This window comes from Salmo salar, chromosome 02, assembly GCF_965601325.2.
Source record: "Salmo salar chromosome 02, fSalSal1, whole genome shotgun sequence".
In the NCBI taxonomy this organism is placed as follows: Eukaryota; Metazoa; Chordata; class Actinopteri; order Salmoniformes; family Salmonidae; genus Salmo; species Salmo salar.
In genome coordinates, this window is record NC_138292.1 from 80856190 (window position 1) to 80871160 (window position 14971).

The following is a 14971-nucleotide window of genomic DNA, read 5'->3' on the forward strand; positions in this document are numbered from 1 at the left end:
CTAAAGAAATGAGCGCATGGAACTCTTAGATGGCCTTTATTAGGCCCAATGCAGCAGTAGGACTATAACTTGTATCACCAACTGAGTAAAATACATAGAGGCCTAAAGCCCACAGATAACAACAGAATATCCTGATATATTCAGGTTCTTTCAATCACATTGATCTCTCTACTGCATCTACGCTGCATGTCTGCCTCCCTTTCTATCTGTCTTGACTTGAGCTGTTGCTAGTGAAGTGCAACGTTGTATCGCCTGAGTGGTGCAGTGGTGTAAGGCACCGCATCTCAGTGCTAGAGGCGTCACTGCAGTCCCTGGTTCGAATCCAGGCTGCATCACATCTGGCTGTGATTGGGAGTCCCATCAGGCAGTACACAATTGGCACAGTGTTGTCTGGGTTTGGCCGGGGGAGGCTGTCATTGTAAATAAGAATTTGTCCTTAACTGACTTTCCTAGTTAAATAAAAAAAAATAGGTCCCTCAGCATTATCAGGACAGAGAAACCACATGGAGCACTCCAAATCAAAGACAATTCAAACATGGACTAAACTCCTGAATGATGGTTATCAAATAAAAGACAATTCAAACATGGACTAAACTCCTAAATGATGGTTATGAAATAAAAGACAATTCAAACATGGACTAAACTCCTAAATGATGGTTATGAAATAAAAGACAATTCAAACATGGACTAAACTCCTGAATGATGGTTATGAAATAAACAAAGTTGTTTCTCGCAAGTGTAGCAGGTAGGGAACTCTGCAAAGAAAGTTTCCACTCTGAGAAGGGTAAATGACTGTAATACATGCATTAACAGAAATCTAAGTAACCAAAAGACAGAGATTAACATTTACTATGCCTACTGGTTACATATGTAAGGGGAATTTATCAAAATAAACAATCAAGGGGCAAACAATTTGCACAATGAAACAATATATGTGGAAGAATTGTCAGGAGACCGTGGAGCGCATTCTGGAGAGAGACACCCATATCATTCTACACACCCCCTCCCATTCTTCTTGTCTCAACGTTAAACTCAAGACACATGATCTTCACACATTTTAGATGCTTTTTACTGACAGACACAACTCAATAATCAGCTAGGCCTGTTACCAGGCGCACTGCCCAAACTGCTGGCTTCCCCAATAGGTATATGCCTATACACTTGTGATTTGAAACAATCCACAGCTAAGTCAAGCTCTCTGGTAATGATCCTCTGTGGCTAAGTCAAGCTCTCTGGTAATGATCCTCTGTGGCTAAGTCAAGCTCTCTGGTAATGACCCTCTGTGGCTAAGTCAAGCTCTCTGGTAATGACCCTCTGTGGCTAAGTCAAGCTCTCTGGTAATGACCCTCTGTGGCTAAGTCAAGCTCTCTGGTAATGACCCTCTGTGGCTAAGTCAAGCTCTCTGGTAATGACCCTCTGTGGCTAAGTCAAGCTCTCTGGTAATGACCCTCTGTGGCTAAGTCAAGCTCTCTGGTAATGACCCTCTGTAGCTAAGTCAAGCTCTCTGGTAAAGTATTTTGAATGATTTTACTTAGACAGGAGGAGTAATTATATAATTTTAACAAAAGATACATTTACTTTAGGGGAAGCCAGAATCCAAACTGCGCACCTGACAATTTACCTATCTTATTAGCAAATGGCTGAAACCAGAGATCTGTAAATAATGACGAGATGCGAATCGTCGTCCCAAATGCGGGAACGCAGGCGACAAGTTTAGGTCTGCATATTATGCACATAGAAACGCATTGGGCTTATTCAGGACAGATTTTGGTGTGCGAACCCTCTCTCTTCACCTCTTCCTCTCTGCTGAAACTAACCAGCGAAACAGCGCCCCTCTGTCTTACTATATGTAGCCCATGTATTTGATGCTGTCTGGCCGGAAAAGGTATGACATGCCACACTACTTGTGTCCAGACAGCATCAGATACAGGTCTATTTCTATGGGCACAAGCACTGTTCATGACACACACCTTTCACACGGCTCTTGTTGGTGGAGAGGATTTTGCAGGTTTAAAGTGTATTTCCTGCAAATTCTACACATTTTGTCATCGGGGTGCAAAGAAAATGTTGCTGTTTTAAAGCAAATTTTCTTGCAATTCTATACATTTACCATGTCTAATATGTATTAATTTGAGTGACAAAAAATTACAACAATATCTATGTGCTAAAAAAACAACTATCCCATGTTGACATGGGCTAGTTGACCTGGACATTTCTGACCAGTTATAAATAGTTTTCCAAGGTATGTAATGACTGACATGACAACAGGAACTGATGATGAACTACCCAGTTTCTACATCGCACCTTGTGCGTTCTACTATTACAACTTTCAAGAGTACATTTAAAGCCAGACCTTTAAAAAAATGATGCATTCGGAAAGTATTTATCAACAATCTACACATAATACCTCATAATGACAAAGCAAAAACAGGTTTTTTGAATTTTTGTTGTAAATGTATTAAAATACAAAACTGAAATATCACATTTACATAAGAATTCAGACCCTTTACTCAGTACTTTTTTCGAAGCACCTTTGGTAGCGATTACAGCCTCAAGTCTTCTTGGGTATGACGCTACAAGCTTGGCACACCTGTATTTGGGGAGTTTCTCCCATTCTTCTCTGCAGATCCTCTCAAGTTCTGTCAGGTTGGATGGAGAGCATTTTTTCAGCTATTTTCAGGTCAGCTATTTTCAGGTCTCTCCAGAGATGTTCAATCGGGTTCAAGTCCGGACTCTGGCTTGGCGGCCAGCTCTAGGAAGAGAGACCAATGGGTATACAGGTGAGATGTGCTTGAGTCCCAGCCCATGTGGGAGTGGAGGGGAATGAGGTAGTTGATGTGCTGGCTAAATGGGCCCTGAGGGGAGGTGGAAGTGGAGATTTCAATAAGCAATGCAGAGGCTTTAGGGACTGATATGGGCAGTAATGGTACAGAGATTGCAGGAGTAGTGGAATAGAGAGACAGGGCAGCATCTATTCCAAGTACAGAGGAAGTCGGGGAGGATGGCAGGAAGAGATGGAAGTGAGGAGGCCATCCTTTACTTCAGGGTTTCCCAAACTCGAGTTGAAACCCTGTTTTACCAGTCTTGGGGTGGGAAACAGCCGGTTGAATAAGTCATTACATCTGATAGGAAAACCAAATCACTTCAGAACATATTATTTGATATATTGGCGTTCATACATTTAATGTGCATGCTGCCACATACTTAACATTAGAATTATTCCCCAATACGGATGATGTTTCAGCTCAGCTCTGTCTCTGATTTGACTCAAACTGCGCTACAAGCAAGGCTGCCATTTTCTGCATGGTCAAAGCACCTCAGCAGAGACGGAAGCAACCCCACAACCAATTTTTTTTCTGGTCCATATATGGTTAATGAACTTCGCAGTCTAGCTCTAGCTGCTGATGCATTGGTGTCTAAGGGAGAGCCAACCTGTTGAGCAGAACGGAACTGAATGTTTTGTTTCAATGGGAAACAGCCTGAGTGGGACATCATCTATCCACCATCTTTGACCTCACTGCCTGGGACTTGCCTGGGCACAAAGTGTAAAGAGTTGACTGGATAGATCCTCGACAGATATAGTATCCAATCTTTTGTTTTATTTTTTAAGAGACACAGGGCTGGCAGATTTGATTTAGTTCTTCCGTTTCTCTGGCCCACACTCCAGTACAGTAGGTGGCGGTAATGCACCATTAACGGTGAATGCCGACCGCCGTTAAATTCACCGAAGAAGAACAGAAGCCTGAGAGGACAACAACTTGTTTATGGAAGGAGAGACGACGGCATGCTAGCCAAGTTTTGAAAACCTACATCGAGGGAACGTGTATTATTATTTGTGAAAACCCCTCGCTTCCGAGTCAAACAGTCGAGGTAAGCAACTTTCGTGGTGTCGTTTGCTTTTACCTCTTATCCAAGGGGTTCAAACTAACGTTAGCTAGCTACGCCAACAAACAAGCTAATGTTGGCTACAGGGCTAACCAGCTAATGTTACTCTCCTTACAATTCCTTGTCCTAGCTTCGCCATCATGTGCTATGTGGCAGGTGACGTTAAATCAATAACACATTTATTGTGGATACTTTGGTAAACGGCACGCAAGATAAGTTAGAGGGATACTACTAGCTAGTTGTCTAGGTAACGTTATTACCTCCGCAGCCTAGTTTTTGTTTATTATATCCCTGTAATACGATATCGTGGAGTTGTGTAAACTCCGCTAGTATCCTCAACCGAGGTGGCCAGCTAAATTAACCTTAGGCATTTACAGCAACGGTTGTGTTAGCTTTCTACGGGTTCGAAGTCTAGTAAGGCTATTTGGCACTGTCCAATTTATGAAGCTATGAATGCAATCTTATCTAACTATATGATACAGTCGGCTTACTAGAGATTTGTGTTCACAAGCCTTTACAACATCTGTAAACCAAACACTGGATTTGATATGCCGCTACCTGTGACGGGTGTCTGTGGTGTCCTCATCCTTCTACTTGGTCTGGTCTCTGTGTAGATGGTGTCTTATAAGAGACTGAGTCCAGAGGATGTCCAGTTCTCCAACGCTGCTTCTTCAGAGGAGGCTCCTGTACAGGAGATGGAGGAGGTGAGAACTACCTAACACTCTTGTCGGATTCTGTCATGTATAATAATGTATTGTCATGTAGTGCCTAGTCACATTTTACCCCAACCTACAGTACCAGTCAAAAGTTTGGACATACCTACTCATTCAATGGTTTTTCTTTATTTTTACTATTGTCTACATTGTAGGATAATAGTGAAGACATCAAAACTATGAAATAACACATGGAATCATGTAGTAACCAAAAAAGTGTTAAACAAATCAAAATATATTTGATGTTGAGATGTGTCTGTTACTTGAACTCTGAAGCATTTATTTGGCTGCAATCTGAGGTGCAGTTAAATCTAATGAACTTATCCTCTGCAGCAGAGGTAACTCTGGGTCTTTCTTTCCTGTGGTGGTCCTCATGAGAGCCAGTTTCATCATAGCACTTGATGGTTTTTGCGACTGCAACTGAAGAAACTTTTAAAGTTCTTGACATTCTCCTGATTGACTGACCTTCATGTCTTAAAGTAATGATGAACTGTCGTTTCTCCTTCCTTATTTGAGCTGTTCTTGCCATAATATGGTATTTTACCAAATAGGGCTATCTTCTGTATACCAACCCCTACCTGGTCACAACACAACTGATTGTCTCAAATGCATTAAGAAGGAAAGAAATTCCACAAATGTACTTTTTAAGAAGGCACACCTGTTAATTGAAATGCATTCCAGGTAACTACCTCATGAAGCTGGTTGAGAGAATGCCAAGGGTGTGCAAAGCTGTCATCAAGGCAAAGGGTGGCTACTTTGAAGAATCTCAAATATATTTGGATTTGTTCAACACTTTTTTTGTTGTTGCTTACTACATGAATCCATATGTGATATTTCATAGCTTTGATATCTTCACTATTATTCTACAATGTAGAAAATAGTACAAATTAAATCAAACTCTTGAATGAGTAGTTGTGTCCAAACCTTTGACTGGTACTGTATATGTACATATTACCTCAACTGCTTCGCACCCCTGCGTTTTTTTTACAAAAAAGCAGAAACAGACTGGCACTCAGATGATAGACTTGTGTCCTGTCTAGGGGGTGGACTGTACATCAAGCTGCCTCACGCTGCAGAAACAGACTGGCACTCAGATGATAGACTTGTGTCCTGTCTAGGGGGTGGACTGTACATCAAGCTGCCTCACGCTGCAGAAACAGACTGGCACTCAGATGATAGACTTGTGTCCTGTCTAGGGGGTGGACTGTACATCAAGCTGCCTCACGCTGCAGAAACAGACTGGCACTCAGATGATAGACTTGTGTCCTGTCTAGGGGGTGGACTGTACATCAAGCTGCCTCACGCTGCAGAAACAGACTGGCACTCAGATGATAGACTTGTGTCCTGTCTAGGGGGTGGACTGTACATCAAGCTGCCTCACGCTGCAGAAACAGGAGATGGACTAGTGTCCTGTCTAGGGGGTGGACTGTACATCAAGCTGCCTCACGCTGCAGAAACAGGAGATGGACTAGTGTCCTGTCTAGGGGGTGGACTGTACATCAAGCTGCCTCACGCTGCAGGGGCAGGAGCCTATGAGCCGTTCTGACTCGCACAAGCCAAGGCTCCTGCATGACTTACTTTCTTACCCAGACTACACCTAGTGTTCTGTACTGTCTTGTACTCTACTATGTAGTATTGCAGTCAAACTGTAACTGTAGTTCTGATTTCAGGGGAAGGACCCAGAGGAGACAGAGCGCCCCCTGCTGCCTCGGAGGCCCTCCTGTTCTGCCACCACGGCCCTCATCTCCCTGGGCTCCCTGCTGCTCCTGGTCTGTGGCCTCTGGCTTCTGGTGACCATCTTCTGGCTCCAAGCCCCCTCCAACAGCGTCCCCCACAGGGCTCCGCCGCCCAGGGGCTCCCCAGGGACGGGTGGGGGAGACAGGGGTAGAGCCCTACCAGAGCCCCAGGCTTGTGGAGTGGTCCCAGAGGCCTGGAGGTTTGACTGCTACCCAGAGAGAGGGGTGGTGGTGACCAGGGAGTTGTGTGAGGCGAGGAACTGTTGCTTCATCCCTGCCTCCTCCTCCTCCGCCCCGGGGAGGAATGGTGTTCCCTGGTGTTTCTACCCTCCTGGGTTCCCCTCCTACTCCCTGGTGTCTGTTAAGGCCACAGAGTTGGGTCAGACAGGAACACTGGTGAAGACGGTGAAGACCTACTACCCTAAAGACATTCTGACCTTACATCTGGAGCTCCTCTATGAGACAGACCACAGGCTCCGAGTCAGGGTGAGGACACACATCAATACATACATACTGACGCACATGGATGTACTGCATACACACACATCAATACCTGTATTCATACATACTGACGCACGTTAATGTACTGCATACACACATCAATACATACATACTGACGCACGTTAATGTACTGCATACACACACATCAATACATGCATTCATACATACTGACGCACGTTAATGTACTGTACATACACACACATCAATACCTGTATTCATACATACTGACGCACGTTAATGTACTGCATACACACACATCAATACATGCATTCATACATACTGACGCACATGAATGTACTGCATACACACATCAATACATGCATTCATACATACTGACGCACATGAATGTACTGTGCGCACACACAAATTAATGCACACACACTCACACACATAGGCAGAAGTGCACACACACACATGAATTCAGTCCCTGTGTCAGATCTCTGGGATCTTTGGCCGTCATATCATTCATCTCTCTTTTGTTCTGTTCAGATCACCGACCCGTCTGAGTCGCGGTTCGAGGTGCCAATCGCCGTGCCCAAGGCCACAGAGAAGGCCTCTAGTCCCGCCTACTCTGTGGAGCTGTCCAATGAGCCGTTTGGCATCATCGTCAAGAGAACGTCCACAGGAGCTGTGCTGTACGCATGAGTTATTCTCTGTAGTCTCTCTGTAGTCTCTACTCCCTCCCTCTCTCTGTAGTCTCTACTCCCTCCCTCTCTCTGTAGTCTCTACTCCCTCCCTCTCTCTGTAGTCTCTACTCCCTCCCTCTCTCTGTAGTCTCTACTCCCTCCCTCTCTCTGTAGTCTCTACTCCCTCCCTCTCTCTGTAGTCTCTACTCCCTCCCTCTCTCTGTAGTCTCTACTCCCCTTCTCTCTGTAGTCTCTACTCCCTCCCTCTCTCTGTAGTCTCTACTCCCTCCCTCTCTCTGTAGTCTCTACTCCCCCTCTCTCTGTAGTCTCTACTCCCCCTCTCTCTGTAGTCTCTACTCCCCCTCTCTCTGTAGTCTCTACTCCCCCTCTCTCTGTAGTCTCTACTCCCCCTCTCTCTGTAGTCTCTACTCCCCCTCTCTCTGTAGTCTCTACTCCCTCCCTCTCTCTGTAGTCTCTACTCCCTCTCTGTAGTCTCTACTCCCTCTCTGTAGTCTTTACTCCCTCTCTGTAGTCTCTACTCCCTCTCTGTAGTATCTACTCCCTCTCTGTAGTCTCTACTCCCTCTCTGTAGTCTCTACTCCCTCTCTGTAGTCTCTACTCCCTGTCTCTGTAGTCTCTCCTCCCCTCTCTCTGTAGTCTCTGCTCCCCCTCTCTCTGTAGTCTCTGCTCCCCCTCTCTCTGTAGTCTCTGCTCCCCCTCTCTCTGTAGTCTCTGCTCCCCCTCTCTCTGTAGTCTCTGCTCCCCCTCTCTCTGTAGTCTCTGCTCCCCCTCTCTCTGTAGTCTCTACTCCCCCTCTCTCTCTGTAGTCTCTACTCCCCCTCTCTCTCTGTAGTCTCTACTCCCCCTCTCTCTCTGTAGTCTCTACTCCCCCTCTCTCTCTGTAGTCTCTACTCCCCCTCTCTCTCTGTAGTCTCTACTCCCCCTCTCTCTCTGTAGTCTCTACTCTCCCTCTCTCTCTGTAGTCTCTACTCCCCCTCTCTCTCTGTAGTCTCTACTCCCCCTCTCTCTCTGTAGTCTCTACTCCCCCTCTCTCTCTGTAGTCTCTACTCCCTCCCTCTCTCTGTAGTCTCTACTCCCCCTCTCTCTCTGTAGTCTCTACTCCCTCCCTCCCTCTCTCTCTGTAGTCTCTGCTCCCCCTCTCTCTGTAGTCTCTGCTCCCCCTCTCTCTCTGTAGTCTCTACTCCCTCCCTCCCTCTCTCTGTAGTCTCTACTCTCCCTCTCTCTGTAGTCTCTACTCCTTCTCTCTGTAGTCTCTACTCTCCCTCTCTCTGTAGTCTCTACTCCTTCTCTCTGTAGTCTCTACTCTCCCTCTCTCTGTAGTCTCTACTCCCCCTCTCTCTGTAGTCTCTACTCCCTCTCCCTCTCTCTGTAGTCTCTACTCCCCCTCCCTCTCTCTGTAGTCTCTACTCCCCCTCCCTCTCTCTGTAGTCTCTACTCCCCCTCCCTCTCTCTGTAGTCTCTACTCCCCCTCCCTCTCTCTGTAGTCTCTGCTCCCCCTCCCTCTCTCTGTAGTCTCTGCTCCCCCTCCCTCTCTCTGTAGTCTCTGCTCCCCCTCCCTCTCTCTGTAGTCTCTGCTCCCCCTCCCTCTCTGTAGTCTCTGCTCTCCCTCTCTCTCTGTAGTCTCTACTCCCTCCCTCCCTCTCTCTGTAGTCTCTACTCCCTCCCTCTCTCTCTCTGTAGTCTCTACTCCCCCCCTCCCTCTCTCTGTAGTCTCTACTCCCCCTCTCTCTGTAGTCTCTACTCCCTCTCTCTCTGTAGTCTCTGCTCTCCCTCTCTCTCTGTAGTCTCTGCTCTCCCTCTCTCTCTGTAGTCTCTGCTCCCTCCCTCCCTCTCTCTGTAGTCTCTGCTCCCTCCCTCCCTCTCTCTGTAGTCTCTGCTCCCTCCCTCCCTCTCTCTGTAGTCTCTGCTCCCTCCCTCCCTCTCTCTGTAGTCTCTGCTCCCTCCCTCCCTCTCTCTGTAGTCTCTGCTCTCCCTCTCTCTGTAGTCTCTGCTCTCCCTCTCTCTGTACTCTCTGCTCTCCCTCTCTCTGTAGTCTCTGCTCTCCCTCTCTCTGTAGTCTCTGCTCCCCCTCTCTCTCTGTAGTCTCTGCTCCCCCTCTCTCTCTGTAGTCTCTGCTCCCCCTCTCTCTCTGTAGTCTCTGCTCCCCCTCTCTCTCTGTAGTCTCTACTCCCCCTCCCTCTCTCTGTAGTCTCTACTCTCCCTCTCTCTCTGTAGTCTCTGCTCCATCCCTCCCTCTCTCTGTAGTCTCTGGTCCCTCCCTCCCTCTCTCTCTGTAGTCTCTGCTCCCTCCCTCCCTCTCTCTGTAGTCTCTCTGTAGTCTCTACTCCCTCTCTCTCTCTGTAGTCTCTACTCCCTCTCTCTCTGTAGTCTCTCTGTAGTCTCTACTCCCTCTCTCTCTCTGTAGTCTCTGCTCTCCCTCTCTCTCTGTAGTCTCTCTGTAGTCTCTACTCCCTCTCTCTCTCTGTAGTCTCTACTCCCTCTCTCTCTCTGTAGTCTCTCTGTAGTCTCTACTCCCTCTCTCTCTCTGTAGTCTCTCTGTAGTCTCTACTCCCTCTCTCTCTCTGTAGTCTCTCTGTAGTCTCTACTCCCTCTCTCTCTCTGTAGTCTCTCTGTAGTCTCTACTCCCTCTCTCTCTCTGTAGTCTCTCTGTAGTCTCTACTCCCCCTCTCTCTCTGTAGTCTCTCTGTAGTCTCTACTCCCTCTCTCTCTCTGTAGTCTCTCTGTAGTCTCTACTCCCTCTCTCTCTCTGTAGTCTCTCTGTAGTCTCTACTCCCTCTCTCTCTCTGTAGTCTCTCTGTAGTCTCTACTCCCCCTCTCTCTCTGTAGTCTCTCTCTCTCTGTAGTCTGGTTGGAGTAATCTGGGAATAGGGATAGTTTCTTTTGACTTAACATAATGTCTGTGTCTGTGTGTGTGTGTGCTTGTGTGTCTGTCTTCATGTTGTGCGTGTCTCTCTGCCCCCCCCCCCCCCCAGCCTCAACACCACGGTAGCACCTCTGTTCTACTGTGACCAGTTCCTCCAGCTGTCCAGCAGTCTGTCCAGTCAGTACATCTATGGGCTGGGAGAACACCGCTCCTCCTTCCTACACGACATCCACTGGAACACTCTCACCATGTGGGCTAGAGACGTACCACCCACGGTAATGACTCCAGTCCCCCTCCAGACCACATATTGACCGTCTCAGTCTCTAACACTGACATGTAGTACTCCAGTCCTGTCTCCAGACCACATATTGACCGTCTCGGTCATGTCTTGGTGTCTGATACATATGTACTGGTCTAGACTCGGTCATGTCTTGGTGTCTGATACATATGTACTGGTCTAGACTCTCTGACAGTGAGGACTGGTAGTATCTTACTGAGACCAGAGGAATAAAAATCTCATTATCGACTTCCTTTCAATCAGCACATAAAACCTCTTCTCCAGGCCAAATATATACACTCCTTTCTGGAAACATTAATACAGTGTCTAAACAGCCTTTATATCTATTTTAGACATGTTTACACAGTGGTGAACCCACAGAGGGCCTTCAGTGTGTGTGAACCCACAGAGGGCCTTCAGTGTGTGTGAACCCACAGAGGGCCTTCAGTGTGTGTGAACCCACAGAGGGCCTTCAGTGTGTGTGAACCCACAGAGGGCCTTCAGTGTGTGTGAACCCACAGAGGGCCTTCAGTGTGTGTGTGAACCCACAGAGGGCCTTCAGTGTGTGTGTGAACCCACAGAGGGCCTTCAGTGTGTGTGTGAACCCACAGAGGGCCTTCAGTGTGTGTGTGAACCCACAGAGGGCCTTCAGTGTGTGTGTGAACCCACAGAGGGCCTTCAGTGTGTGTGTGAACCCACAGAGGGCCTTCAGTGTGTGTGTGAACCCACAGAGGGCCTTCAGTGTGTGTGTGAACCCACAGAGGGCCTTCAGTGTGTGTGTGAACCCACAGAGGGCCTTCAGTGTGTGTGTGAACCCACAGAGGGCCTTCAGTGTGTGTGTGAACCCACAGAGGGCCTTCAGTGTGTGTGTGAACCCACAGAGGGCCTTCAGTGTGTGTGTGAACCCACAGAGGGCCTTCAGTGTGTGTGTGAACCCACAGAGGGCCTTCAGTGTGTGTGTGAACCCACAGAGGGCCTTCAGTGTGTGTGTGAACCCACAGAGGGCCTTCAGTGTGTGTGTGAACCCACAGAGGGCCTTCAGTGTGTGTGTGAACCCACAGAGGGCCTTCAGTGTGTGTGTGAACCCACAGAGGGCCTTCAGTGTGTGTGTGAACCCACAGAGGGCCTTCAGTGTGTGTGTGAACCCACAGAGGGCCTTCAGTGTGTGTGTGAACCCACAGAGGGCCTTCAGTGTGTGTGTGAACCCACAGAGGGCCTTCAGTGTGTGTGTGAACCCACAGAGGGCCTTCAGTGTGTGTGTGAACCCACAGAGGGCCTTCAGTGTGTGTGTGAACCCACAGAGGGCCTTCAGTGTGTGTGTGAACCCACAGAGGGCCTTCAGTGTGTGTGTGAACCCACAGAGGGCCTTCAGTGTGTGTGTGAACCCACAGAGGGCCTTCAGTGTGTGTGTGAACCCACAGAGGGCCTTCAGTGTGTGTGTGAACCCACAGAGGGCCTTCAGTGTGTGTGTGAACCCACAGAGGGCCTTCAGTGTGTGTGTGAACCCACAGAGGGCCTTCAGTGTGGTTGCAAAATCGAATCCCCGAGCTGACAAGGTAAAAATCTGAATTTGTTCTTAACTGACTTGTCTTGTTAAATATTTTTTTTTTTTTTTTATAGGGTCACCTAGGAAACACCAATCAACACTTTTAGTTCCTACCCTGTCACCATAACTCCTCCCTGGTATTTTAATTTGTTGTCAAACACTGTATTCAACATGCCCACTATTATATTCTAACTATAGAATTAGAATAGACATTCTATTCCCATGATTCCAACAGTTAACCAAATGTTTTGCTCTAAATCGCAAGTCAAATTGCAACATTTGGTTTAAAATAAGGCCCAGATGACTTGTCCATATCGTGCAGCCCTACGTGGCAGTGTGGAAATGATCTCAAATGCATACATTTATGAAAATTATGAGTTTTTGGGGGATTGAAGTTGATTTGAACAGTATAAACCAATCAGAATGGAGAAAGACCCTTTGACATCACTTAGAACGTATGTGTTGCCACCCTTGGGTCACGCTCTACTCATAAAGAACATTTACAACTTTTATTATTAAAACACATAAAATACTGTCATTAAAAAAAAATCCCTTCTACCTGACCATGACTCTATTCTATATCCTGTGTCTGTAGGACCTCATCCCTTCTACCTGACCATGGCTCTATTCTATATCCTGTGTCTGTAGGACCTCATCCCTTCTACCTGACCATGACTCTTCTATATCCTGTGTCTGTAGGACCTCATCCCTTCTACCTGACCATGGCTCTATTCTATATCCTGTGTCTGTAGGACCTCATCCCTTCTACCTGACCATGACTCTATTCTATATCCTGTGTCTGTAGGACCTCATCCCTTCTAACTGACCATGACTCTATTCTATATCCTGTGTCTGTAGGACCTCATCCCTTCTACCTGACCATGGCTCTATTCTATATCCTGTGTCTGTAGGACCTCATCCCTTCTACCTGACCATGACTCTTCTATATCCTGTGTCTGTAGGACCTCATCCCTTCTACCTGACCATGGCTCTATTCTATATCCTGTGTCTGTAGGACCTCATCCCTTCTACCTGACCATGACTCTATTCTATATCCTGTGTCTGTAGGACCTCATCCCTTCTACCTGACCATGGCTCTATTCTATATCCTGTGTCTGTAGGACCTCATCCCTTCTACCTGACCATGACTCTTCTATATCCTGTGTCTGTAGGACCTCATCCCTTCTACCTGACCATGACTCTCTTCTATATCCTGTGTCTGTACGGACCTCATCCCTTCTACCTGACCATGACTCTATTCTATATCCTGTGTCTGTACGGACCTCATCCCTTCTACCTGACCATGACTCTATTCTATATCCTGTGTCTGTAGGACCTCATCCCTTCTACCTGACCATGGCTCCCTTCTATATCCTGTGTCTGTACGGACCTCATCCCTTCTACCTGACCATGACTCTCTTCTATATCCTGTGTCTGTAGGACCTCATCCCTTCTACCTGACCATGACTCTATTCTATATCCTGTGTCTGTAGGACCTCATCCCTTCTACCTGACCATGGCTCTATTCTATATCCTGTGTCTGTATGGACCTCATCCCTTCTACCTGACCATGGCTCTATTCTATATCCTGTGTCTGTAGGACCTCATCCCTTCTACCTGACAATGACTCTCTTCTATATCCTGTGTCTGTACGGACCTCATCCCTTCTACCTGACCATGACTCTCTTCTATATCCTGTGTCTGTACGGACCTCATCCCTTCTACCTGACCATGACTCTCTTCTATATCCTGTGTCTGTAGGACCTCATCCCTTCTACCTGACCATGACTCTCTTCTATATCCTGTGTCTGTACGGACCTCATCCCTTCTACCTGACCATGGCTCTCTTCTATATCCTGTGTCTGTAGGACCTCATCCCTTCTACCTGACCATGGCTCTATTCTATATGCTGTGTCTGTAGGACCTCATCCCTTCTACCTGACCATGGCTCTATTCTATATCCTGTGTCTGTAGGACCTCATCCCTTCTACCTGACCATGGCTCTATTCTATATCCTGTGTCTGTAGGACCTCATCCCTTCTACCTGACCATGGCTCTATTCTATATCCTGTGTCTGTACGGACCTCATCCCTTCTACCTGACCATGGCTCTATTCTATATCCTGTGTCTGTACGGACCTCATCCCTTCTACCTGACCATGGCTCTATTCTATATCCTGTGTCTGTACGCACCTCATCCCTTCTACCTGACCATGGCTCTATTCTATATCCTGTGTCTGTACGCACCTCATCCCTTCTACCTGACCATGGCTCTATTCTATATCCTGTGTCTGTACGGACCACATCCCTTCTACCTGACCATGGCTCTATTCTATATCCTGTGTCTGTACGGACCTCATCCCTTCTACCTGACCATGGCTCTATTCTATATCCTGTGTCTGTAGGACCTCATCCCTTCTACCTGACCATGGCTCTATTCTATATCCTGTGTCTGTAGGACCTCATCCCTTCTACCTGACCATGACTCTATTCTATATCCTGTGTCTGTACGGACCTCATCCCTTCTACCTGACCATGACTCTATTCTATATCCTGTGTCTGTACGGACCTCATCCCTTCTACCTGACCATGACTCTTCTATATCCTGTGTCTGTAGGACCTCATCCCTTCTACCTGACCATGGCTCTATTCTATATCCTGTGTCTGTAGGACCCCATCCCTTCTACCTGACCATGACTCTATTCTATATCCTGTGTCTGTAGGACCTCATCCCTTCTACCTGACCATGACTCTATTCTATATCCTGTGTCTGTAGGACCTCATCCCTTCTACCTGACCATGGC

At 47.2% G+C, this 14971-nt stretch overlaps 1 protein-coding gene across 1 annotated transcript in view; it reads left to right on the forward strand.

The window, feature by feature from the left end:
• Positions 1-3683: 3683 nt before the first annotated feature.
• Positions 3684-14971, forward strand: part of LOC106595381 (lysosomal alpha-glucosidase) — a 40801-nt gene continuing 29513 nt past the window's right edge. The window contains exons 1-5 of the mRNA XM_082967477.1: positions 3684-3870; positions 4500-4589; positions 6269-6820; positions 7325-7470; positions 10455-10620. Coding sequence (XP_082823603.1) covers positions 3703-3870; positions 4500-4589; positions 6269-6820; positions 7325-7470; positions 10455-10620 — 1122 coding nt within the window. The 5' untranslated portion in view covers positions 3684-3702. The remainder of the gene's footprint in view (positions 3871-4499; positions 4590-6268; positions 6821-7324; positions 7471-10454; positions 10621-14971) is intronic.